The sequence below is a fragment of the Onychostruthus taczanowskii genome, unplaced genomic scaffold (genome assembly GCF_017590055.1).
Source record: "Onychostruthus taczanowskii isolate IOZ18803 unplaced genomic scaffold, ASM1759005v1 scaffold30, whole genome shotgun sequence".
Taxonomy (NCBI): Eukaryota; Metazoa; Chordata; class Aves; order Passeriformes; family Passeridae; genus Onychostruthus; species Onychostruthus taczanowskii.
Genome location: NW_024500350.1, coordinates 5,119,552 through 5,147,324, shown reverse-complemented (window position 1 = coordinate 5,147,324; position 27,773 = coordinate 5,119,552). Strand labels below are relative to the sequence as shown.

Below are 27,773 nucleotides of genomic sequence, written 5' to 3'. Positions count from 1 at the left end.
ATTGAGTCTGGTTGTGGCAAATACAGTGAAAGGAGTTGTTAGAAAACTGACGGCACCAGAAGAAAGAAAACAAATAGCTGTTGAGAGTAAGTATAGCTGGGGTGCTACTCCTTCTTCCCAGCACTTAATTGCAGTAGCTAACTTTTGGACATTCTTCATTATATGCTCCATGAGAAGAAGAATTTCTCCTCACGGTAACTCTAATCCTCATAGGATCCAGGAGGGCTTGGCCAGTGGGAAATAATTAAATCTGCCAATAACCCTTTTTTTGGGGCAGTTGTCTTAAAAGGGAGCTCTCCTGTCAGGTCAGCCTTGTGGTGTTTTAAGATGTCTGCTTGTTTTTACCTGTCACCTGCTGGGATCATAACATAATTTCTAAACAAAATTCTTGTTTGAAATGGAGACCAGTTAGTAATTCAAGGTTAATTTCCAACATAAAATCCAAGTCTTGCTTACTATTAATCCTGAACTGACAAGCTTTCAGACAAGAGGTCAAAGCTGAGGGATGTGTCTCCAAGGAAGATGAATCAAGGTCTTTGTCCTCTCAGTGACTTTACACTATGGTCAGGCAATCCATGCATCAGACTGAGCAGGAAGAAATTGAGTCTGGTTGTGGCAAATACAGTGAAAGGAGTTGTTAGAAAACTGACGGCACCAGAAGAAAGAAAACAAATAGCTGTTGAGAGTAAGTATAGCTGGGGTGCTACTCCTTCTTCCCAGCACTTAATTGCAGTAGCTAACTTTTGGACATTCTTCATTATATGCTCCATGAGAAGAAGAATTTCTCCTCACGGTAACTCTAATCCTCATAGGATCCAGGAGGGCTTGGCCAGTGGCACCAGGGCTCCCCCAGGGAACACCAACGACCCGCCTGGATGAGGCCGCAGCAGAGCTGCACAGCAAGACTTGTATGCTGTTCCCTAAGAAAATTCCCGTCCCTAAACCACTGGGGAAGGCGGGGATCCGCTCCGTCCCTCACCCGCGCTGGCCGCCTCGGGCCGTGAGGGCGGGCAGGCAGCGCCTCAGGGCAGGGGCGCTTCGCTCGGGGGGGCGGCAGAACCCGCTCCCGCCGGGCCGGGCTGCCGGGGCCGCTCGTTCCACACGGGAACGGCCTCTCCTGCCGGGCCGGGCTGCCGGGGCCGCTCGTTCCACACGGGAACGGCCTCTCCTGCCGGGCCGGGCTGCCGGGGCCGCTCGTTCCACACGGGAACGGCCTCTCCTGCCGGGCCGGGCTGCCGGGGCCGCTCGTTCCACACGGGAACGGCCTCTCCCGCCGGGCCGGGCTGCCGGGGCCGCTCGTTCCACACGGGAACGGCCTCTCCTGCCGGGCCGGGCTGCCGGGGCCGCTCGTTCCACACGGGAACGGCCTCTCCTGCCGGGCCGGGCTGCCGGGGCCGTTTCCCGCTCCCGCCGGTCCCGGGCCCAGCGCGGCCCCGTGAGCTCGGCGGCAGCGGCCCCTGGCGGCCGCTCCCTGGCGGGCTGGGGTCCCTCGGGGATTCCCTCCGGGGATTCCCTCCGGAGCAGCCCGGGACTCCCCACTGCTCCCCGGGACTCCCCACTGCTGGAGCCTGTTTAATCAACACGAAAATATTAACCAATTCACTGCCCACAGCTTCCTACACCCCACTATTTGTCTTTTCTCCCAGTCTTTGTCCTTAACAGTAAATAGAAAGTTCGTGGTTGACTATTTGCATTTCAGCTTTAAAGTATCATAGAAGGCACTTTGGTCTTCTGATATAAATCAGAAATTAACTTCTAATGGAGGCACGAGAGAAACTGCACTGCTAAGATACGTAACCTCCAACAAGTGAGGGCACCGGCAGCATCCATTTACATAAAGGACAAAGTTTTGGTGAACTCCGCCTTTTGGGGCACAGGAAGGTAAAGAAAAATAAGAAAAAGACAAACACAGACACAGTACACAGTTATTTTATTGAAATACTTGAAAAGGCCAGCAATGGAAAAATAGGTTTGTCATGAGGAATTTAATGTTTGGTTTACCTGATCATTAAAAAAGCTGTGTCTATAGGTAATTCTAGCCCATTACAGAATGCACTGTGATCCATGCAACTAATATACTACAGTAGAATAGGCACTGTGTACTATTGCAGTTTTTTCTCTTATACACAGCTTTCAATGAGTATGACTGACAGATGTGAGAAATTAAACTGCAACACTTTCCAAATTATAACCGTTTATAACATAAAAAATTTGCTTGTCTGATTGATGAGGGTTATAAAACACAACATAGTGAAAAATGAAAAACACAGGTTACACACAGCGTATGAAGTTGATCTGGCAGTTTTCAAAGTTTACTTTTTTCCTCTTAAAAGAGACCAGACTCTGAATATGTTACTGGTCATGTGAAATACAAAGACATGGGCCAGGACAGCAAAGGTGACTCTTTCCTGAAATACATGATTAGAGGGGCAAATTTGTTCATCAGTTAAAAACATGAACAAAAATCACAAATTCTGCCTGCTATAGCTTATAGTCCAAAAAGATGAAGTCACTTCAGATGAATGTGAAATAAATAAGCAATCCTTGAGGAAGTATGATCCTTGAGTTGAGTCTACTCTACTGAAAATGAATTTCACCTATACACTAGAATGTCACCATAGTGAACATCTAAGAACAGTATTTTGAATAGGTTTTTGGGAAGCAATGTCTTACTTGCTTTAATATGTACAGGTTATTTACAACGAGTTCCCTTTTGGCCTTACAAGTTAAGCCATTTCAGCTGGCTGTTAAGATGCAATTCCTTTTTTCCACACATTACGCAATACTGTAGTTGGAGCTATAATTTAAAATAATCTTAATCATGAATTACAAATATTAATAAAGTAACTCTGCAAATATAAATATTTCTAGCAGAATTTAAAGCATTCAGAATGTACATAAAAGTGGTTTTTTTATTTATTTATTTGGTAGGGCCAGATGTGCTTCTTCTCAGATCATCGCTGCTTTAGTAGTGCTTTGTACATGGCAAAACCCAAAACTGCAAACACAGTAGCACCAAAACTTGCTCGGAGCCAGAACGTTGAGCTCTTGAGGTCCGCTTGTGTCACGTGCCTGAAATTTAACACACATACAAAACCAGGTTAATTCCATGACAGGAACTCCAGACAGCTTGTGCTAAACTACTCTGCTTTTGGAAATTCATCACTACACTTGTCACAGGCAAACAGCTCACAGATTCAGCCTTAGGAGCACTTTGCAGTCACTTGGCTTTTCTTAAAGCTCAGGATTTGATCTGCAGCCCTGACCACATCCGAGCTCCCTGAAGTCAGAGCGCTCACACGGCTGAGGAGAAATGCAGGAGCAGATCATGACTCATGGATGTGGGGAGGGCAGGGTGTCTCCTTTGAGAGTACCAGCAAGCATTCAGGAAAGGAAAACAAAAATAGCTACAAATAATTAGTAACTCATAGTGAGAACAACTCTGTCCAGCAAAATCCTTTTTTCTTTCTTTCTTTTCTAAATGTTGAGTTTAATATTTCTGCTTTTCCATTAAAAACTTCCCAGTCCTGTTGAATATCTACTTATTCTACCCCCCCCAAAAAAAGTTTACTGACAAGTAGCAAGTAATATTTTTCCAAAAGCTAGAATCAAACCATTTTAAAATCCCTTTCTTCCCAGTAGTCAAAAGAACAGCAACAGAAACAGTCATCCAACACCAAGCTGAAAGCTAAGAGAGAGTGCGAGTGAAACAAGCAGTGACGATGGCACCAACAGAAAAAGACACTATGGAGTGACTGTATGACAGAAAAATCCACACCTCACATGACAGTGGAGACAGGCAATGACCCAACTCTCCCAAATATTGCAAGAAGTCTGTGAACATGCTCAGTTAGGCAAGACTGGCCACCCTTAACAGCAGTCTGAAGTATGACAGCTTACCAGAAAGCAGGAGCTACCATTTAAAACAAGTTATCATAAATGCCATAAATCAAAGCACAGGAAGTTCCTCAACAATAGTAAAGTTGATTTTTTTGTTTGTTTGCTTTAGAGATAGAACTTTGAACAGAACTTCACTAGCCCACATATTTGAGCCTGTGTTAAACACCATGGGTTACCCACTGAAGCTGCAGGAGGGTTAAGTAAAGGAGCACAGAGATCCTAAGCACACACAGGAATTCATAGAGCGAGAACTGCAGAGCTGTAGCTCACAAACTGCTTAACAGAGCAGGAATTGCTACTTGCTATCAAAACACACAAAACCAGTTTTGGATATGCTTTAGTAGACTTCTGCAGGAGCCATAACAGCCAGATAGTTAATCAAGAGTTCTGCCACACCACATGCTGAAGAACAGGCTCTTTGATGCACACACAGCTGCTCTTTAGTCTAAAAAATCCTGATCTTATTTAAGAATGTCTTGCTGGGTTATAGAACAGACCAAATCCAAGAATTCCTGCAAGCATTAGTTTTTCTACAGCTAGTTTGGACAGTTTCTGCAAACTGGATGTCAAGTGGCTTGCTGAGGGGAAGGAAGGGAAAAGGCAATGGCAAGGTCACCTGGGTTTGGCTGTTGTTACCTGTCTTCAAGCAAACGTGGACCAAGAGATGACTCCATGAAGATGGAATCTTCTACAGAGTGGACGGCGTGCACCTGCTGCATAATCCTGCTCTCCTCGTCTGCTAACAGCATGGCCCCCACCTCAGCTAGGTAGGCTCTTAACCTTTTCACACACATGCACAGTGCAGTTCATTGCATGGCTCAACAACAGCAACCCTCTCAAATCAAAAAGCTCAGAGAATTTCTGATTTGTAGCCACCTAGCCCCTGATTCTTGTGCAGTTGTTAAAAACTTAGTGCTTGGGAAAAACCAGAACCAAATCAAGTTTGTGCTTTTAATAAGCTAAGTAACATGTATGATTTCATGTAGCTAAATGCCATTGCTTTAAGGACAAAGAAACCTGTTTATGAAACTGGATTTCTCTTCCCACTCCATCTCCACAACCTCAACTTCCATGTGTCCCACAGGACACTGCAATACCCCTGCACCATATGCACATCAGCCGTAAAACTGATGAGATCCCACTACTGTCGAGAACTCAAAGTCTGTATTTTATCACTCCAGTGGTAGTCTGGGATAATTTCTTAGTAAAAGGCTGTGAAATCCTTTTCTTCAGATCTGTAAATTATAAAACTAATCTGTGTATGTAAAATGAATCACTTGTAGGTGACATGATTTTACTAGATTACATGACAAGCTCTGTTGGATAGTACACAGTGCCTATTCTACTGTTGGATGAGTATTTGTATAACTAAAAAGTCTCCAGTTTAATTTGGTTAATTCAAATGCTCAACTATTTGTACAATTTAAAACCCTATCCCTTTAAATATGCAAATCAATGTTTAAATTGCAAATTAATGCTTTTGCACTGCCTCATAAAGCACTATCTCTCACATCTAGATTTTCTGATTCCTATCGATAATTTGCCTTGTTTTGCACATGTCCATATTTAATAGTATGCAAGAAACTTGGTGAGCACACTCCATCCTTCCAAAACAATTATTATGTTCTCAGCCATGATAAAATCCTCTTGTAATGTCTAAGGGAGACTAAATTGGCTTTGATCCCTTTTCTAAGCCTAACAATAGCAGATTCTTTCATTTAAATAAGGAACTAATTTGAGACAGGGACTCGTCTTACAACCTCAAGGAAATCTACTCTGAATGTCTCAGCCTGAAAAACCAAAGTTCAAAATCCAGAAATCACTGAAATCCAGAACATTATGGATGTCTAACTGCTTTACAACTTCATAAACATCCAATTTTTCTTCTTTCAATGTTCCTTATGCTGTCATAAAATCCATTTTTACAACTTTAATCTCTAATATTGTTTAGCTGCCATTGAAAAAATAAAAAAAAAATCTGAGATAATAAAAAAGGATCAATACTTGTTTCTAGTTCAGGTTCTTTGACATGAGGATGGCTACAATGCACAAAACCTTTTTTCAATACACACTGAAAAATTCTACCTTTTCAAAAAACAACGTTCAAACTTAACTCCAGTCTAGTTGTGCTTATGAAACTAATTTTCACCAGTGGTGGAAATTACTACTGCCTTGTTAGTATGAGAGTAACCCTGAATTTGGAAAAATATTCTCTCCAAGGGTAAAACATCTAAATAGATGTGCACTTACACACACAGAGAGTAGTAGTCAGGACTCCATAAATGAAGCTGTATTTGAAACTCTTGCTTATTAATAAGAATGATGCTTCAAACTTTCCAAACAGGCTGCTGTGTGCACTTAATCATGCAATTAGTTCCTCAAATATACAAAAGTCTAGAAATTTTGCCTTTGGCACAAAATTCAGATTTTAGTGCACATTTTGGAAAGAAAAAGGCATATTTTTATTCAACCTACCTTTAACAGTGAGTCAAGTACCTTGCCACATGTTGACTAAGATCTTTGAACAGGTTTTTTTTACAAAAGACTTTAACAACTCACAAGAAGTTTGTCACATGCACTTGCTAAGAAGTTAACTGAGCATGCCTGCCATGGGTACACACAGAAAACTGCTGAGTTACACACTGATGCTGACACTTTTCCCAAGGTCAGCAGCAGAATAATTCCCAGGTCTGGGAAGATTTATCCTTAAATACAGAAGTTTGAAAACACTCCTGTAGTAATTTCCAAAGCGTTTTAGAAGCACAGTGCTGAGGCCAACAGGCTGCTCACATGGCTGCTCACAGCAGAACTCAAAGCAAGTTCATGCAGCAGCCTGCTCTGACAAAGGTTTCAGCACTAAATATAAGCAACTGAATTCCAAAAGCATCACATAACCTGCACGAGCTGCTGCAGCTTCCCTTCAGGCACATATTTTCCTAGGATGCAAACTACGTCCAGCAGTTAGAATTTTCCCCCATGCATTAGTCATCTAAAATGTGAAAAGCTCCAAAGGCATCTTGTTATCCTCAAAACTGAAAAATGGATGTAGAATGCCAATTCATTACACTCTGTTTAGAAAGAAATCAGGGGACACAGCTTTGCAAATTTCTATGCAGTCTGGGGCATCAAACAGCTTAGAGAAGGAGGAAAATAAATTAGCAAATTTCTAATGCCCTAATGTAATTTTGGGGATGTCATTTAGCAATGTCCTAATTTGGGGGACATCTAAGTGTAGAGACAGATTTCTGCAATTAGACTGAATGGCAATATGCAAGTTTTGAAAAAAACCCTGTGTACACTGCACATAGCGAAAGGTAAATCCTGGGTTATACTCTTAAAACTTTACCATTATTACAGAAAAACACAATAATAATTTATTGTCTTAACTTGAATTTCACAGAAAGAAGGTTGTCACAGAAACCAAAACCTTACTAATAATTCCTAAAACCAGGTTTCATATGGAAGTAGAATTTCACTTCAATTCCACAGTGTTTTAAAAACTTTTAAGAAAAACATCCTCTGAGAAGTCTCCTTGATGAACAACACAATTCTCATGCATTAGAATCATCTTATTTTGAAATGAACTTAGCTGACAGAAAAATGCCACTACTGCACAAGCAAAAGGCAACATGAATGATTTGAAACCAAGGAGAAAAAAAAGCCAAAAATCCGAGCTCATCATTAAAGAAAGGGTTAGAATGACTGCTTTTGGTAAAACAACGTAGTAAAAAGAGATTAGGTGCCAGCCAGCCAAATTCAAGTGAACACCTAAATGAAAGAACAAATTAATACTATAAAAATACTACAGGATATTAGCAAGTGTCATACATGCGTGTCCAGTGCTTTGAATGCTGTGCTTCCTTCCTCAAAGAACCAATAAATTGTCACCCTGGGCAGTTCAAACCAACACAGCAATCTCCAGGCTGAACTTGCCTTTCTGACAGCCTGCAAGCCTCAGGGGAATTCCTGAAATTTGCCCACAGAGAGAAACTGAGGGGGGCATGAGCAGGTTTCTCAGCTGCACAGAGGCAATGTTCTTCCTTTAATTACTAAGGTGGGAATCTTCAAATGTGATTTTTTGTTGTGCCTTGGTAACAGTGTTTAGGGGTTACTTAGCAACCAATGGCACAGGAAGGGGTCCCATGTGAAAAATTTCAGTTTACCTGAAAAGCTTCCACAGCCTAAGGGACTAGGAGAGGATCAGGAGAATAAAGTACTCAGAAGAAACCTCCTTCCCCCATCAGTTATCTAACTTTTGCCCAACTAGCTGACCTAATGGTAAGCACTTATGAAAGCAAAATAAGAAAAGTTATAGAAACTAACTGAATCAGAAAGTCCTTCTTGATCCAAATGCTTTCTCTACTCACACATCATTGGATGTATGATTTTTATAAGACAAGAAATCTATCTTTTCCCTCCTATGTCTACAACTGGGAGCTATTTCCTCTTGTTCACAGGTATCCCAGCTCTACCACATGTGCAGTTATGCAGCAGTTCATGTGCTGAATGGTAAATAACCTGCAGCAAGATGTTTGGTTAGGGAGCTGTTGAGATGAAGTGAGCGTGCTGACTGGAACAAACCCTAGTGACTGAGAGACAAGGGGATTCTAGCTAATAATTCTTCAGGAGGCTGGTGTCTATAAGGAACTTTCCTCATCTTGAATTACAGACTTTTTAGGCAGTAGTGGATTCCTATGTTTGTTACAGACTCCTTACAGTGATAAGGTATGGAATGACAGCATCCCAAACCTCAATAAAAGATTTCAGTACCCTGAGACCCTGACAGCACTTCAGAGGAATGAAGTTCAATGTCTAATGCAGAACTCAAAAAATCCCATACAATAGAGAAACAAATCACAACAGCAAATGGAGCAACTAGTTCCAAAAAATGAAGATGTGTTAGAGGTGAGTTCAGCCTCAATAATGAAGAGCTGGGATTTTCTAGTAGTGACCGTTCACTGAAGTTTTAGAGTGACAATATGCAAAGAGATTGCTGTTTCAAGGTATTTCTGTCTATGGGATAACTGCTGTAGAAGAGATGCAGCATGAAGAACCTCACTCATTCAATCTTTTCCTAAGCTAATGAGTTTTTCACCCTTCCTTCAATTCTCACTCTGTGGTTAAGGCTTTTATCTTGGATTAAAGTGGTATTTGACAAGGAAAATGCTCAATCCTGTAGGTGGGTGTATCAGCAGACCTCCTACACGTGTGTCATTTGCATTAAAAGGAGGCAGACACTCTTACATGGAGCAGCTACCTCTGAAACCTGTAACAAGTAGTAACATCCATGGACCATCAGCATGTCAGGATACCTCAACCACGGCCTTCAAATAAACACATTTACCATCTAAGCCTCCAAGAAGGCCACGGAGGATGGAACCATTGCACTGCAACAGTTGTTTGGTTTGAACTCCCATTTGCTGGGGTGTGATGACAAGTGCTGAGGTGTTGGTAAATCCTGCGTGTCAAAAACTGCCTGCAGGACAAGCTATAGCAATGTTTTCAATGCTGAAAACCCATTATCTCTCTTTACCAATTGTTTTTCCAAAAGTATCTGGAAATGCAAATGTTTAAGCATTCACCACTTCTTACATGTTGCATTTCATTCAGAGAGGAACTGGATGTTTAAAGATCTGGATTATTTTTTAAGACAAAATACCCACTCTTTGTGTAAACCAAGCGTAACACACACACACACACACATAAATTCTCTGAACTCCAAATATCAAATTAGCAATTATAAACATGTAATATGTTACATGATGCTGCTGTAAGTCAAGCTGTGCCTTTATGAAAATATCTGTGTAACTGGGATCTAAAAGGCACTACCTCCAATCAATACTAAACAAACCTGTCATGTCTCAAGTGAGAAACAATACACAGATTTTTGCAGACACTACTTAATGACTATTAGCAGTTCCCTAAAAACACAGTCCTAATTCCTGCACAGTATTTCTGCAATCACAAAGAGCCTGAATCAACCACCAAATCGGTAATGTTTCACAAAAATGTCTAAACTGAGCTCAAAAGAACCTCCAAGTTAAACCCAGTTTGATAATTCTATGACAATTATTAAAGTATTGGCCTATTCAGTGGATATGGAGTTAAAAATCTGCAGTATATAAGGTTACCAATTGGTATTCCAAAGACACCATTTATTTTAAAAGCACACCTGGTACCTAGTAAATAAAGTTAAGGACCTGTTAAGAACTGCAGTGAAGAGTTTGTTCTTTACAGATTGCAGCAAGTCTGAGTTGAGGAAGTTCTGACAGATGCAAAATGTACACCTGTTGCAGGCGCACATACAGCGTAACCGGGCATGGCTGCGAAAACACACAGAAGGACAGGAGTTGAAATCTTGCTCATCAAATCAGGTGCACATTAGGACTGTGCCACAACCAAGAGAGAGATTTAGGAATAAAAGGTACATTTGAATGAGTAAGGAGAGGAGGAAAAAAAATACACTGGGGAAGAAAGGGTACAACTACAGCTGTGCAGAATTTAAAGGTTAGAGGTTCTATGTCTTGGACATTTTGGCATCACCACCATATACAGATCTTAACAGCAAAGCACAAACATGAATGAAAATGTCTGATGAATTTATACAAGCTCCCATAAAGGGGAAGCATTTAAGGCTTCTGAGTATGTCTGCACAGCCATAGATAACACCCCTTTTTCAAAGGAAAGGAAGCCCCATTTTCTACCACTTTGAATGCACTCTTTACAGGGTGAGCGTTGCCTCTATTTTTCCCACCCTACCAAATACACATGCTTGAAAACTAAGGGAGAAGCAGGAATATTGATATGACAGACAATTGGTCAGTGCTACACTTTAGTGGTTTCCCAGTATACCAGTGCTACAAAATGAACATAAGAGAAAAAAAAAACCAAAAAAAAAACCAAAAAAAAAACCAAAAAAACAAAACCAAAACTAAAGTTTTACAGATGTAATTCAGCAAATTCAGTTTCAAATAATTAAAATACCCTATTATTTTGGGTGATAGTGACATTAGTTCTATTTATTTTAAAGCAAATGTCAGCTGTCATACTAGACTCCATCTGCTGTAATATTTATATAGTTCATCACCATATTAAAAGCTTCACCCACCAAAAAAAAACGAGATGCAAAGTGAGTTTAGCAACAGTGAGATGTGTAGTGAAGGAGAATCTGAGCTTAAGTATCTTGTACCTGAAGACCAAAGATGCTTATACAAAAAGTCTATTAAAATTATAATATTTATTAGATGAATGAACTGAAGCACATAGTAATAAACACCCTGAAAACAAAAAGTACTTTAAGCAGTGCATTGGGGGAACTGTTACACACTAAGGTGCCATTGCTTGTAATCAGCTGTCAAGAAGACCTACAACAAGGATTACAGTACAACTCACTCTCAAAAATACCAAGATATTAATATATACTTATGAACTTATATACTTTTTGTATCCCCAATATAGAACTAACAGAAGCCTGTTTGTTGGAATTTGCATCATAAGCTGGATGAACTAGGGTATTCTCCAAAAACACCTCAGCAACAATATCTGAGACTGATTTCTGTGTTGGATATACGCCAAGTTCCTAAATTTGAAATAGTTTAAAGATGCTACTCAGGCCATTCATGTCTCTCTGTTGCTAAAGCTCAGTGAGGCAGTTCCATCCTGTGGCTAACGATGGCATGCAGTGAGTGGTGCTGTGTGACCATGCACATGGAAGACAGAGCAGCTCCAGTACTTACGGATACATTGCCATAGTTGTCAGTTTTACAAAGATATCCTTACTCGGCACATCAGCAGTATTACAAGTAAAGGCTTGGGGTGGAGGCATTTTGTGTTTTTTGCAGAATTCAGCAGGAGAAATACTATATTCCTGTCTAACTTCATGCAAGTCGGACTTGGCAGCTACCACTAAACATGGTATTCTGCTGTCCATGAAGTGCTGCTGCAAATTTAAAGAAAAAGAAGTGAAAGAAACAGTGTATGACACATTCAACCTGGAACAGGCTGTATTGACTGGTTGCAGCAGCTTTAAGATACATTCATGCCATTGAAGTCAGGCATTTCTAGAAGCAGAGTAGTTTACATAGAAAAGTGGATGTTTGCTTTGTATGAGTAACAGAAGTGCACCACTGCTAAGGCATCCTGATATATAACCAGCACTTCAAAATAAAATGTCTTTTAAGCACTAGAACCAGTGTATAGGTCAGGTAACTGATAGTGAATATTTAGTCAATGAGAAGAAATATAAATGTAGAGGTTTGTAAATATAAACTCTACAAACCTTAAAAATCCTGGCACAGTACTCAAAGGATTTAGGATTACTGACATCATATACCAGGCAGACAGCATCACATATGGTCTCAGCATCAGTTAAAAAGTCTGAGTCACTGACATCGTGTAGCTGGAAAAAAAGATGGTTGCAGAGGGAGGAAAGCTTGTCATTATGCAGTTAAAGGAATTTTGTAACTTGTCTCATAATCTTTATGGCTTATTTTTATGTATCCTTCAACTAATGGACTGACAATAGGCAGAATCAATGAAAAAGAACAGTAGGAATTTACCATGCAGCCAGAATATGTGAGCTGTTAACATCACATCTGCAGGCAATCACCACTTCAACATAAAAAGTGATATTTACTTTAAAACAAAGGATTAGACACCTACAGAAATGGGCATTCATCCTACAGAGGAAAACCACAGAGCAGGACAGATCTCAGAAAACAAAGAAAGAGATCATATTATCATAAAGGAGAACTAGAATGGAACAAGCCTTAAAGAACTGATTTCTCCCACTGAATACTAATTTTAGCCATTCTAGATCTCTGTGTGACAGATGCTTCTTACTGAATAGGTAGACTAACTTCTGATCATTTATCACATGTTATAATTTGATATGCTGCAGTGTAACCATAAATGGACTAGGTTTTGTACAACTCAGGTCAAGGTTTCAAAAATAACAGGTCTGACCAGGTTCAGCTAAACTATCAACCAAAAACCCCAGAAGTTATTTGGGTCAGAAAATAATTGGGAGGAATCCACATTAAGAAGAGAGAATTAAAACTAGTTTGCTGCAGGCTCTGAAAAATTCACAGAACTTTAACATTAAGCAGTCTTAGGCAAACAAGAATGAAGCAGCCTTACCAGCAAGTATTTTTCCTGTCCATATACATAGACTGTATTAATGGCATAGTAAGATTTGTGTTCTGCACGTATTTGCCTCTGTCTCTGGAAAGGCAGAATTTCATGTTAGACCACAGCAACTTTTCCCTTTAAGTTAGATTTGAACAGCTGGTTTACTCCATTTATTAATGAATTACAATTATAGTTATCTTTGGGGTTTTTTGCAAGGAAATGCATAGCTATAATCTATGATGTACAAGTCATTATTGCATGTGATAGCCACTGCCAAAATAGAACAAAACCAAAAAAAACCCCCAAACTCCTCCTTAGTAATTCTGTATTTCCTTGAAGAACTCTGCAAACTGAGTAATAACCATTAAAGCTCTAAGACCAATCACTTCTGCTGTCTAATCTTAACTCAAAAGCATATATAGGTGAATACAGGCAATATGTTTCTTACTATTAGATTTCTTCCAAGAAGAGCTTGAAGAACTCCACTTTTCCCACAGCCTTTCATTCCAACAACATTGCATCGGAAGACATTTCGCTGAGTCTGTTTTTTCTGGAGGTCTATCTTTTTATCTCTTGTCACTTTTGGAAAAACACAAATATTTTTCACAAGATATAAATGCATGTGAAAACACGAAAATGCACACAAAACAACCTCTCAAAAATATTAAATCAAAGGTTTCACTTGATCAGAAAGTAAAAGAGAGTAAATGAGAATAGATGAACCATTAAACAACTTACTCTCTAGTATATTTCTAAATTTAAATTTCTGTGTTGTATCAAATTTTTATTACCTGTAATTGCTGATGCTTGAGATTCTTGTTCTGCAAGTATGGAGTACCCTAAATAACCCAGGTACTCCAGGCAACGCTGCACATCCAGGTATGTGGTTAGTCTGGCAGAGGGGACAAAAAGAACTTTCAACTGTCACCATCTGGGTACCAATTCTTTATAGTACTGAAACAATCCTTATCTCCTATCTCCAGACTGACAGGATAGAAACATTCCTGGCACTATGCAGTACTGAAGGACATAAGTCTCTGAGAGTAAATGATGATAACTTCACCAGTCTTACTGGTCACCAGAACTCTACAAAGGCAGTACTTGCTGAGGCCTATCAACCCACACTGTATTTTCTTATCTCCCCAAATAACATTTTTCTAATTTTCTGTATTTTAAGTTGGGGGAAAAAAACCCTCATTATTGAGCACCATTTTTCACTATCTCTAAGAGGTAGAACAACAGCAGTAACATTTCACTAGGGATCATAGGGATTTCCACATTTTGAAGAGATACTTCTTCATTGTTAGCAGTAAATACTGACCAAATCCTGAAGAGGTTATAACAACAGTCTGAAGATCAGGCCACTGGATGGCTACATAAACTTGGCTGCTTGGATCAATTTTCAACTATAAAACTTCTACTCTTTCCAATAGTTTTTAAGAGGAATCTACCAACACTGATCATACCCAAAGTTCTCAACTACTAAAATGTCCTGTATCACACTTACGTCCACTGTGAGAGAAACCCTTGGTATGTGATCCATCCTCTTTCATTTGTACAAACTGTGTTGTTCACATCAGGTCCCCATGGCATGTAAGGGAAGACTTTGAACAAGTCTTTCAATTCATCAGGAGATAAAGCACAATCTCTATCCTGAAACAAAATACGGTATCAGACATAACTTAATTCGTGTCTATTCTAAACTGGTATTTTCTTGCTGTACACTTGCAAGATTCAAGAAATCAAGCTTATTTATTTTTAATCATTGTTCTTTCCTTGTTTTTTAGTAAGATTAAATGTATGAGCTAGTCAAAAACAATTTGGTACTACAGCTATAACTGCCAACTCTCCTTGTAGACAATCATAAGCTGCAGGTTAGTTCTGACTCCGTAGGTTAAGCCAAAGCCAGATTCTGAATAAAATCACATCATGATAAAAACATTTTTGTTAGCAAAACTCCTGACAAACCAAGGCTTGTAAGTATAAAGACACACACACACACACTCAAATTAAATGCTTACCAAATCATGTTTATCAAAAATACTTTGAAGAAACAAGTATGCATGATGATTTAGTTCTGTTGTGCAGTCAGGGGGAATTTTTAGGCTGTACATTGAAAACAAAAATAAGAAGCATTAATTGTTTATGAAATACACAATGTTAAAACTCAAAATACATACTTTATGAATTATAACACTTAGTATCTGACTTGGCACTTAACTTGAATAATTTATCTTCACACAGATCAAAGCACATACTTTTTATTAGGAATTCTAAAATGATGAGTGAGTGCCTTTATATGATATATGGCTCTACAGTAATCACATTTTTGTTGGTTTGCTTTGTTTTTGTACTTTGGGGTTTGGGGTTTTTAAAGAAAAAAATGATGCAGTTACAATTTTTAATAGAAGCCACAGAACTGGTCAATCTCTTTTTAATATGGGGATTTTCAACAGGTCTCAAATGCTACAAAAATACTGACAAGTCTTTTAGAATTTAATGCCACATACAATAATCAACTGCTCAAATTTATGTTCCAGTTTTTATTAAGCATCTCTTCTGCCACCTTTCTTATGAAGAAAGAGAAGAGAACATGATTAGGCACGAGGGAGTTCTTCCTTGGCATCCAGCCACAAGAAGGTTTTGGCTGGGTGGTACCTGACCTAACAATTGTTAAATAAACACACTGCAGTAACCTCTGGTCCTGCCAGAGCAGGAGCAGCACAGCCTAAAGTCAGGCTTGGAGGGCTGAAGTGGTACATACGGAGGGAACAGGTACTCTGGTGTAAGCTCTAAGTCATCGTCGTAGCCAAAGCGACGCAAAACAGTCCAAGTGGTCTCATGCCTTCCTCGCTGAATGAAAAGTGTGTGTAGAAAAAGAAAACCTAAAAATCAAAAATGGTGAAACCTTAAGGCCCTGAAGTGCTCTTCCTGCTACAAGTGTTTTCAATAGAATCAGTATCGATATGGAAACAAAAAAGTTCAAAGTACACATTAGGATTTTAAACCTCTGGGTGATAGAACAGCATTATCTACGCAGACTGAACATTCAGAAACCATGACACTTGTAAAAGTGTTCTCCAAGGAACTGCTTCCTTCAACCAATCCCCTTGGTTTTCTGCTCTTGTTTGCTTTTTCCAGTACCAGCTTTTTAGAGCTGTATGAAAATAAACACAATATTTTCAATAGTTTAAACCAGAAAGCTTTAGCCTGGAGGAGCCTGGAGGGGGCTTTAATGGAAGACTGCTTTTAGTTTTCTTGTATCAAAATAACTGGATAGAATTGTTGTTTGGCACTTCCCAGGGCTTAAAGAACACCAAGATATCATTGTTTAGCAAGCTCAGCTCTTGCAGTCTGAAAATCAAGAGAGAGATCATATTCCAAAAGACCACCTTTTTCATGTAAGTGATTATTAACTGTATAACCTTTTAAGAGTTAATTAAGACTCACCTTTTAATGTCAGTCCATTATCTGCAACTCCATCACTAAGGTTTTTCCTGACTACATTCTTTACGTCTTCCAAAGCTTGAGGCGCCAGTGGTGTATTAAAACAAATTCTCTAACACAAAACCCAGAAACAGCAGGTTAGTTCCACTGGCTACTGAGCTGGACAAAGAGCATGTCCTGTATGAAATACAGCCTTAAACATTCTGATAAGCTTGTTAAGGACAATCCAATCTCTTAGTGGAAACAAAGGTGTAAAAACTGCATTTTATTTTTAAGTATATTCACAGATTTTTTTTAAAATTTTGTTCTTGAACTCAAACTTGAACCATGGTTAGAAATAAAAATAATTTAATTTCTGTTTTTACAAATCCATTCTTCTATGCTGCACTTGAGACCTAGTATTTAGGCCTGATTCCCTTACAGTTCACGCTTCTATTATTTATTCAAAACCAATCATTTGCTTTCTAGACTTATATAGCATATATATAGCATTATATAGAACCTTTAAGCATGGTGGAAAGATAAGCAAGAGAGGTACCTGAAAGAAATTGAGCTCTGCATCATTGAGAGTACCATCATTATCTTGATCAGAAATTCTAAAAATGCGAGTCAGTGCTTTAATACAGGCAGGTTTCATCTAAGGAATAAAAGGCAGTTCAGTGTCTTTCTAGGCTTGAATATAAAAAGATTATACTGAACAGCACCAGGCAGCTCAATCACATGGAAACACACACTAGTCTTCATTTACAGTTTCAGAACAGAGACATTCACTCACATGTACACAAAAGTAAAAAGCAAGAGGAAATAAAAAACTGATTTAGCAAATTTGTATCCATAAATTTAAAACAATTATTCCACATTAAATGCTTTTCTATTCAATTACTAGAAGAACCTCAAGCTCTTCACAAGCTGAACGTGGCACTACTGTTATTAAAAAAACATAAAACTCAGTTCTCTAAATTCAGTCTTATTGCTATAGAAAACTTTGAGAAAAAACGAAATAATTTTTTTTTCCCCAAACATTTTTTGGTGGGGGAAAAAAAAAAATCACCTTAAAATCCCAGTGCTTTGCAAAACTAAATAGGTCTAGAACTACAGCCAGCTCACTTCAAACATCAAATACTGAAAACCTTCACAGGGCTCATTCATCTACCAGGCAAAGCATCGAGCATATGGACTATCTCTAGGACAAAAGAACTGCTAGGATACCTTCCAAGTGAAGGAAAACAGACACTGGTAATTCTCTCCCAACAACTACCGTGATGATGGACTCTTCTCTTCACAGAGGTCACACAGATTGCACAGACATTGGTTTTGGAAAACCAAAAAGATTTCAGCACAACAATTTTATCACAACATTACTAACTCATATAGATGATTCTGATGGAAGAAATCAAAACAGGGTTATTCTCTGATTCTCTACTTAAAGTACTTACAGCTGAAGTCACTTTCCTACTTCCCAATAAAATGGACACAATTAGAGATTCTTTTTGTATTTGCCCAGAAAAAAATTATTTAAAAAAAATACTCCTTCATAATACCCTCAGCTAACCACCTGATACCTAAAAACCAAACTCATCACTTGTTTCTTATCCCTTTTGCCAAAGTTTCCCAAGATTCTCAGAAAAAAAATTCTCTTAGATCAGGCCAAGTCCAGAATGTTTTCCCTGAAATAAATGGAGTTCCTGTGAAATGTACATCTAAAGGAGAACTGAACTGAAGACCTAATTTGGGTCACATTACATTTGGCTCAAAGCCATTAGCAAAGCTTCTCACTTTACCCAGCATTTCACACAGGCAACGAAAAACTGTCCTCACTGCTTTGAAGGAAGAGGATAGACAGGTCAGGTTCATACATCACAAAACAGGTTCTGGGATGCAATGGCTGACATTCAGGGGTGGGGTGCTGGTAACAGAACACACTAAGAGATGCAAAATCCACGGAAAAGGAAAGAACAGGAAAGTGATTCGCTCCCCCCAAATTATTTGCTCTGAGAATCTATGGATAAATACCTCTTTCTCCTCTGGGCAATAAAGAGGACCTGTAGGATGTAGAACAGCTTTCTGTGCATAATAAAATAGCTCAGATATATTCTTCAAGTTTTTGGCTGAACACTGAAAGAGAAATCCTCACATTGATGAGCTAGTTTCTTGACTATCTGGCGATTTCTTCTGAAATTTAAGTAAGCATCAAACTTTTAAAGACTTCACCCCCTCCTGTTGGTACAGGACTGGTTTGGAAAAAAGACATCCAGCCCCTGTACCTGTTCAATTAATTAACAAATGAGGTTTCATTACAATTTGCTGTCATACCAAGAACAGAAATCAAAAAGCGGTACCTACTTTGGAAAAAAAAAAAAAAGAGACATACCCACACATATTAAATCAATTTTGAATACTTTGCAGACCTCTGTCTGGCTTAATATTAAATAGAAAACCCTTGTTAAGGGAAGTGTGTGAGATGGCTCTAAATATTAGAATTTGACAGTAACATTTGATTATACAATAGTGCAATCTTCCCTAAAGAAAGATAACATATAAACCTACTATTATAATTACTCATGTTTTAAATGTTTAGTTAAAAAAACCAAAAACCCAGAATCCCTTTTTCTACTACAAAGCTGCCATACGTGTTTGGCAAGAATGTATTTTCTGTTACTTGCTTTAACTTCAGAAAGTCTTGCATACCTCTACACACGTTTCTATCTCTGTATATTGATTCATAATGGGAAGGATAGTTTCCATACTGCTGTACTCCACTAGATCAGACTTGTTTCCAACTAATATAAGAGGCAGCCTAAAGACAAAAGAATATTAAGAACTTTATAGACAGATGAATAAAAATATGTATCTTAATTTAGCATTTTGTGTCCCACCAGAAACCACTGTGTTATTTTCATGATGTAATTAAATGCCATTGGTGGCAATGGGCAAAACTAAATGGCAGCAGTTTAAATAATGTGTTTTGATATACACTTAGACAGAAATGTGCTTCTTGAATCTACAAAACCACACATTTACATACAATGGTAACTAACCACATTGTTATTACCCAAACCAGCATCAGCAGAAAAGCTATACACACCGTAGAGTCAAAGGCAGTTATACCGTAGCAAATATAAACACATCTGGTAAAAGCTGCCCATGAAATTCAAAATAAATAACATTGCTGGCACATGTAACAGACCTACATACTTCAAATCTCTTGTTGCTTGGACTTCTTATATAAACTTTAAGTTTAGTATTTGATTTTCTTAAACAATTAACATCCTCAACACTGTTCATTGACACCCATCGATGTGCAGCCTAATTCACACTTCTCATCTTTACTTAAGCACCTGCTATCTTTGTCTGTCCTTTCATTGATGAGAGGAATCCATCGACTCGTTACCTAAAGTGGGATTAAAAACAGACATGAAAAATACATATTCAAATTAAGTATGACTGAACTGTGTTCAAGTTGCACTACAACTGCTACTGCTTCTTTCCCAAACAGGCACATACTGACCCATAAAGGAGGAAACAAAAATTGGAGCTGATTAATGAGCAACTTTCTCAGACAAGTGAAATTACTAAAAAATCTATGTATGTGGAAATGGAGCAGAAGCAAACCCTCATCTGTTCATTCTCTTAACAACTGATCTCAAACTCCATCTCAGGCATTTCAAATGTCTAATCCAGATTTCAGCTTGACATCAATTAACAGTGCACAAGTTACATCTCAATAATGGGATAAAATGTGTTACTATACCTTATCAATAGAATTCTTGTTGTTAACAGCATAGACTATACAAATCACATTTGCCTGAAATGAAGAGAAAGGAAAGGCATGGAATTCCACTGCTCAGAAACCCTGAGTAACACAGACAATTAAAGACCATACATAACAACATCAGAGTAAACTCACTATAGAGCTCTGTTCCTGGCTTGTTTAAGCTACTTGGAGCCTGACCAACAAGATTAAAACAAAGAACTTATATGGTGAGAAGTGCCAAAAAGCCTGTCTTGCAGTGTGACAGTCACAGCTTGTGCCTGCAGAGACCTGTGCCACCAGGAAATCCAAACTGAAGAGTCAAAATGTGCAGCCTCCACTGAAGCACCAAACTAAATGCCAGAAATGGAACACAACACCACGACAGACTGTGTGGAAAATGTGCAAAGGTGCTCAGAAAGAACTGAAAATAGGAATTGGAAGGGATGACAAAGTCACCAAGAAGCCTGTGCTATTCAAAAATGCAAGAGTACCATGTGACAGAAAGAAGCAAAATGGATCTTTTCAGGATAGAATTATTTATACAAAAATGGCTTGTGATTAAAGGATATTTAGGTTCTGTCCTTTCACTTGGAAGGACAAAGCTTAAGCTCAACTCACCAACACAGCACCAATACCTATGGTTTTAAGGTTTCTTAAATAGAGATAACTTTCCTATAGCACATGTCACAAAACAAAAGAGACAATGCCAAGTAAGAAAGGTTTTTTTCCTTCAAGTCAAACTGAAGCCCATCTAATGCAGAGAACTTTGAAGGAAAAGACTTTTTCCTAAACTAGTTTCTAGCAAACACTAAAATACACTTACCTGTGATATTTCATGATAAAGCTGCTCATCACTTTGCTCTGCTTCTGCATTTGATAGAAGAAGTTATTCATTAATACTAACATTTTTGCAAACAAAATAAAAAACCCTAAAACTTCTGAAACTGAATTCAGGTATTTCAGAATGCTCATGAGGCAGCTTTGTCAAAGCCTTGTTATTTCAACTTCTTTTTATGAAATACTCTAATGAGTGCTCCTTCCAAAACAATAATTAAATTGATCCATTAATTTGTAAGACAGAAACAGTCTGTTGCACATTCATTTTTTACAGCTATTTTGAAGAGGAATAATTATATTTGTAGAGAGGCTCTCCTTGGAACAAGTCATAGGTTTCCATCCTTCTACATTTCTCAACAGCCTCTTCCTTCTATAATGAAAACTTTTTACTTTAGAATATGACATATGTTGATTTTATTAAAGTAATGATTTTTGTAGTGATATCAAGCATCTGTTAACTGAATCTATGAAAAATCCATCAACAGAAAGAAAAACTCACTTCACATAAATTTAAGGTCAAGTCCAACAACAAAAATTATTTCTTTTTCCAGGTGGTTAAACACATCAGAGATATTTCCTCAGCAGTGATGGGAGAGAGAAGACAGGAAGGTACCTGCTAATATGGCCTAACTCTTGGCTTGCACTGTAAATGGCAGAAGGGTTTTTGTAGCTGTGCAACAGTTGCACACATTTATGATAGCACATGAACCTTCATAGTCAATCTATTTATCTATTCAGTAATAAAGATTAAAACACAAGAAAAAATACAAAAGAGTAAACTGACCCAAACTTATGAGGTGTCCTAACTTAGAAATTCAGAAAGTTTCTACTTTACTCCAGGCTTCTCCCACCTGTAGCTCTGGTCCCAGACCTGTCTGACTGTGACAGGGGCTGTTGAGACAGACAAACAATTCCACACCAAATCAGGGTACTGAGCAGTCCCTACCTGAATAATCCACTATGTGGGTTGGCACTCTTTCAGGAGTGACATCAGCTGGAATGGTGATTTCTTCAGCTCGGGGTGGAACCTGGGATTGAAAGGTACACCAAGAAAGAGCCTTTCAAGATAATCCAGATGGTGAAAAAAGTCATATACTATATTACAGCTGCCATTTAGTCAGCTTTAAGCAATGCAACTAATATTAGTTGCTCAAGTTGTTTAGGTATTCGAGTACTTTTGGTTTTTGTTTGGTTTTCTTTTTTTAGAAGTACTGAAAGTCACTGCTACCTTCTCATTTTTTACCTGTCTAGTTACTGCACATGGAACTTCCTGCATGCATTGCAGAAAAGCAATGCTGTTAAGGGTACATTCAATGAATACTTCTATAAAACTCAATCCCACTCTATCCAACACCTGAACAAGCATGACAGACAAAACACAAGTCTCAATTTTCACACAACTGTAACCTGACAATGTCCTTGCTTCTGACAGTGCTAAACATTAAATCCAGAAAATCCTGCAAAGCAAACATGATGCTAAAAATAGCTCATTCTGAAAAATGCTGTAAACTCTGATAGTCCTTTTTTTCCAAAGAACACTAATCCATATTCAGAAACAATCAACTTAAACCTAATTTTAATGAAAATCTCCTGCACATCTATTTATTGCCTTTCACCTGTTTACACTGAACTCTTGTGATACTTTACTTTTAGTAAAACAAGGGAAAAATAAAAGTCAATCACCAAATGAATGTCTCTTTGTAAAGCTTCAGGCTCTGCTCAGATCTTCCTCAAGAATGATTACTGATAACACCCTGTACATTAAACTCTATTCCCAAGCCTGGAGTGCCTGTTAGACCCCATAATGTTGCTCTGGTCTGCCTGACTGGCCTGAGGAACTGGGCAGGTCTCTTTCAGCTGCTTTTATAGGATGCAGTATTTTTACAAAAGCTTTTTCTATAATTTCAGAGAGATTTTGTGTTATACATAAATTACGTTTTTTTCTCTACACACAAATTCAGATAAATATTCTAGGTTATACTGCAGGAAGAAGTGAGAAGTGAACAGAAGACTACAACTCACTAAATACAATAGGAAACAACTTGCCAAAGGAACTGGATCTCCTTTTTAACTGCAAAGTTAGGAACTAAATTCAATTGTGTTAATAAAATTCAGCTATGTTTACAATCCAATCTTGACTCCTGAACTGTGGTAACCTACTGATTTGCATTAAACTCCAAGCAGAGTAGATTCAAAGAGCAGCACATGATGTCTATTTTAAGACCTGTGATCAGAAGAAATAAACATTCATGTTTATATGTAAAAAGCTTAACTATTTGCAGCAGCTGTGGTTCTTTATATGGCACAAAGAGAACTTTGTGCTGCTTTCTCAAAGCAATAATATGTAGCAGTAGCTTTTTCTGCAGTTTTTACTTCAAGAGTCAATAAAACATTCTTCAAAGACAGAAGTAAAGGCAATGTCTTGCTTAGTTACAAAAAATGGCTAAGTTATAAAATGTGACTTTTAATTCCTCATTCTCTATCATTTTGCGATCTAATTGCTCTTTAAATGCCACCCCCCCCCCCCCCCCCCCCCAAAAATAATTGCTGGTCTTGTCTCTTTCAGCACCTTCCCATTTATGTGTCTCTAATATTGAAATATGCTGACAGCTTGGACCAATTACAGCTCCTTAAAAAACCTACCATTCATCACATATAAAACAATTAGTTTAATTAACAATGTGAAAAATAAGAAAGGAACTTAGATAAAACTTAAATTTCTCATCATCATGCAGAGACAGATTTAAGCATGGCTCTTCCTGAAGTCATCTTTGCCATTTTAAACTTTGTTTTCAGACATTACTTTAGAGCAGAGTCTATTATCTTAGTATATGACAAGATAGAAATAACACTTGGAAAACAAATAAAAGTGCTCTACCTCTTCTGGGAATTCCTCGCTGACAAGAGACATAATTAGTGATGTCTTCCCAACTCTGGCTGCAAAAGCATTCAAAACAGATATTAGATAATTTGTTTGTTACACTTAACAGTTGCACCCCATCTTAAAATGGGAAGATTTTAAAAATATTTTCCATTTCACCACATTAAAAGCTTTAAAGCTACTGTTTAATCATATTAAATATGGTCAACAGCCATTTTCTCATAATTCTTTTATTGCAAAAACTTAGGCTCCATCTCTCACTTCTGTATTTCCTCCAGAAGGGAAGTGAATTCTGCTCTGCCTTACACAGAAGAATTGCCAGGTTTTAACCTTAACATAGAACATTTAAACAAATAATTAAAACAAACTAGAAACACTCTAATACAACTTCAGAAATAAAAACAAAGAATGCACACAGAAAATCATGCAGAAATTAAGTTTTTATAGAATTCTTGAGATGATGATTGCACTTTAAACCTAAAATCCCAAGGATGAAAGCTGGACAAGAGGACATGAACCAAGTCTGCAGTACTTTACTTTTAAAGTGCAAGAGCTTAATCCCTTTGATACAAATGAGCTGTCCCCCACTAAAAGTGAAAAATACCCCAAACCACCAACCCTCCTAAAGTCACAATTTTCTTAATCACAGTTTTCTTAATCCAAGATGATCATTTCAGTGTCAGTACCCAACACCATTCAATCAAATAAATGACTTTGTTTACCTGCAGAGTTCAGACTTCTGATATCACAACTTAGTCGCTGGTTTTGACAAGCTCTAATGTGACCACTTAAAACCAAGAAATGGTAACTTCTCTCAGGGTTCCACTCTCTCCAAACCCCCTCATCTGTGAATTTTCTGGTCCTCTGGAAGCCTTGTAGGACTATTACTGCTTTATTTGGTTTTGAGACATTTCTTACAAACCAGCATGTGCACATTCAAATATCCTCTGGAACTGTCTATTTCCAACACCTCTCAATCCAAGCAAAACTCAGTTTCACCCTGGATGTAGCAGCAGCTCTGCCAGCAGGAATGTGTTACCAGCCAAGGCACTGCTCACCAGCAGTCAGGGCCTGTGTCACTGTTCCTACTGAAACCAAGAGAAAATGTCACCAGGGGACGAAGGTGTTCAGCTGATATCACTGCATTTACACTGCTCTACAGAACTCTACAGAACTCTGAATATGGAACATGAAGAGGTATGATTGTACCACTGGCTGATTTTATGCAGGAATTGGTGTTACTGAACTGATGATCCAGTCAGAGTACGCTCAACTTATCTAGGTCTATTTTTGGCACAATAACATGCTCTGACATCCAGAAATAAAACCTTCTCTTTAACTTACTATGACGAAGAGTTGTAAGAGAATTATAAAAAGTGAAGAAAAGCTGTTCTGAGGAGGAAGATTTCTGTTTTCCTTATAGAGAACAGCTGTAAACTTTTCCCCTGTGGCACTCCCTGCAGAGCAGTAGGTTGCAGGTTTCCCAACAGCAATGCAGTTGTGTTTCCATCAAAGATATCAAATGAGCTAAAATCCTAACTTACAATTGCCAGGCATCCTCCTGCATCAACTCCATTTTCATTTTCATCCTGACAGAACTGAAAGAGCTTCAGAAGCTCTCCTCTTTCCACAGGGCAAAAAAGATGAGTACTTTCCTTATAGGTAAGTAAAGTTACTAATTAGTGAAAATAGTGATGTGTGTTTTGCACCTGACCAAGACAGTTCTAACTTCAAACAGTGGCAGAACTGGTTTTGCAGATATAGAAACCCACTTCTTGTGTCTGAAAATAGAAGATTATGAATTGCTAGTGAGTAAATGTTCAGTATTTAGAAGCTCTTGATACACTTTCTAGTACCCTTGGGTCTTATGAAAATCCATAGGTTCTAGCAGAGATTTAGGTTATTTTGTTCAAATCTAGGTCAACCCTCTGTCTTTCCCAATATGTTCACAGTCTTAGAAATAACAGCCTAAACAGTATCAGCTGACTGGGATGAAGAGAAGCAGCACAGCACCTTATGATAATTAGTCTTTTTCCTCATATATGTCTTTTACATCATGCTGCATAACATGCTGAACATATTCTGAAAACTACTGCCTATTAAAAATTGATGTTTGCACCCTGCATATGAGGACTAAACCAACTTAAACCTAAACTGTGGACCACTGGGGATGAAAAAGGCTGAGTTTTGGAACAGGCTTACAATAAAGAGCTTTTGGCATATTTCAGATTCTGAACCTGATGGTCTGCTGTTGCCATCTAAAAAGTTTTATGTGGTCTGGACTAACCTGTGGTTTCAGACTAATAAATGTACATGAGACACATACACAAAGCAGGACTGGCACTGGAACTGACAAGTTTTACCAATTTGTAAAACAAATTTCTCCCTCCTCCTCACTAAAAGAAGTGTAACAAAGAGAAGTGTAACATAGTGTTGTTACTCTCCAAACAGAAGTGTAACATAGAGATGCTCACAGCCTCTGATGTGTGCCATTGCTGTGCTTAAGAAACTTGTATCTTTAACATTCCTGTTGGGACACACTGTGAACCTTGTTGCCAAAACAAAGCACCTGTTACACCTGTGCTGAAACCACTGCACACAGCCAGCCCAAAACACAGCCTCGTCAAAGACAATGAGGTAATTCAGGCATGTATTCCAAAGAGGAATTAAACTGTGTGTTCAAAGGCACAATTCCCAAACACAGTCATGCAAAACTAACCAAATATAATCTTAATGAGTTAGCTCTTCCTGCACAGTGACAGCTCCCTCAAGATTCCCCTCTGGAAGAGTCACAGAGAGCCTTCCTATGCAGTACAGACAGAGCCAAGCTGCACTATGAAACAACAGCATAAACTGCACTATAAATATATATGGGGCATTCAATCCTCAGGAAAGCTTTGTTAGCAGTACCACATTCTTAGTATAACTAGGTAATTTTACTAATAACCCTTGGTAATTACTCTGTATTCTTTCCCCTCGAGGAACTTCAGCTCTCTTTGCAAACTAACAGAGCCTCCTCTCTGCTATTTATACCGCCGAGAAGCCGAGCCTCTGCGAGCCCTGTCAATTCTTTGGGTACCTAAGCCTGAACTTCAGGACACAATTTTAGGAACACGTGAAAAAATTCGGACCCACAGTACCTCCGGCATGCACCTTCCTGTGCGCTGTTGATCCAAGGTCACACAGCAAGTTAAAAGCAAAAAAGGGATCTCTGGCCCTGTCCTGGCCACAAACACACAACACCCGACCTAGAACCACTGGGAGCACATCAGGCCACTGATTCCCAAAGTCAGTAAATGGGAAACGTGCAAGTGTGATTTTCACTTGGGGAAAAAATAAAAAAAAGAACAGAAATTAAGAAATAAAAGAAAAAGAAAACCAAAAGTTTAAACCGGCCGTGGCCAAACACCGGGCAAGAATTTCATCCCGGTGTCATCTCCAGGGTCGTCCAAGCCGCACAATTCCACCAAGTGCCGGCCGTGCCGGTGCCCGGAGCCGAGGGGCTCCAGGCCGCGCTCCGAGCGGTCACGGCGAGCCCACCCCGACCCCTGCCCGCCGCGAGGGGCCGGCGCTGCCCCGGGCTCCCGGCCCGGGCCGGGCTGAGCCTCGCAGCACCGGGGCGATGTGACAGCCGGCGGCCCCCACCCTTCCCCGGCCCTCCTGCCTCGGTACTCACGTTCTCCCACCAGCAGGATCCGCACGTCCTTCTTCATGGCCGCGCTCGCTGCCCCCGGCCCGGGGCCGCTCACATCGGGCGGGGCGGCGGCGGCGGCGCCGCTGCGGCCTGGGCTGCCCGGGCTCCCCTCGCGGAACGCGGCGGGGGCG

General features: G+C 39.1%; 1 protein-coding gene across 5 annotated transcripts; it reads right to left on the bottom strand.

Moving 5' to 3' along the window:
* Positions 1-1,913: 1,913 nt before the first annotated feature.
* On the bottom strand, positions 1,914-27,767 carry RHOT1 (ras homolog family member T1). Of its 5 annotated transcripts, none has more exons than XM_041409092.1 (21): positions 27,625-27,767; positions 23,946-24,004; positions 22,014-22,095; positions 21,054-21,097; positions 20,228-20,281; positions 19,815-19,867; positions 19,165-19,273; positions 18,490-18,591; positions 17,015-17,113; positions 16,480-16,588; positions 15,794-15,914; positions 15,051-15,135; positions 14,537-14,682; positions 13,821-13,921; positions 13,478-13,608; positions 13,039-13,122; positions 12,179-12,298; positions 11,637-11,839; positions 10,101-10,223; positions 4,537-4,680; positions 1,914-3,072 (listed from the first exon to the last, which is right to left on the bottom strand). In XM_041409092.1, the coding sequence occupies exons 1-21, from the start codon at positions 27,659-27,661 to the stop codon at positions 2,955-2,957; spliced, it is 2,124 nt and encodes a 707-aa protein (XP_041265026.1). In that variant the 5' UTR covers positions 27,662-27,767; the 3' UTR covers positions 1,914-2,954. The 5 variants fall into 5 exon arrangements, with proteins under 5 accessions (XP_041265026.1, XP_041265028.1, XP_041265029.1 ...); XM_041409094.1 differs by having other exon boundaries at positions 11,637-11,836; XM_041409095.1 differs by lacking the exon at positions 4,537-4,680.
* Positions 27,768-27,773: the final 6 nt, after the last annotated feature.

What these genes read in the sequence shown, in the direction of transcription:
- RHOT1 (XM_041409092.1), bottom strand. Translation starts at nt 27,661, where the DNA reads ATGAAGAAGGACGTGCGGATCCTGCTGGTGGGAGAAC. An exon ending in GCGAGGAATTCCCAGAAGAG is followed by an intron (nt 22,096 to 23,945) that starts GTAGAGCACTTT and finishes TTTCAATCCCAG; the next exon opens with GTTCCACCCCGAGCTGAAGA. An exon ending in CAGAGCTCAATTTCTTTCAG is followed by an intron (nt 16,589 to 17,014) that starts GTACCTCTCTTG and finishes GTTTTGTGTTAG; the next exon opens with AGAATTTGTTTTAATACACC.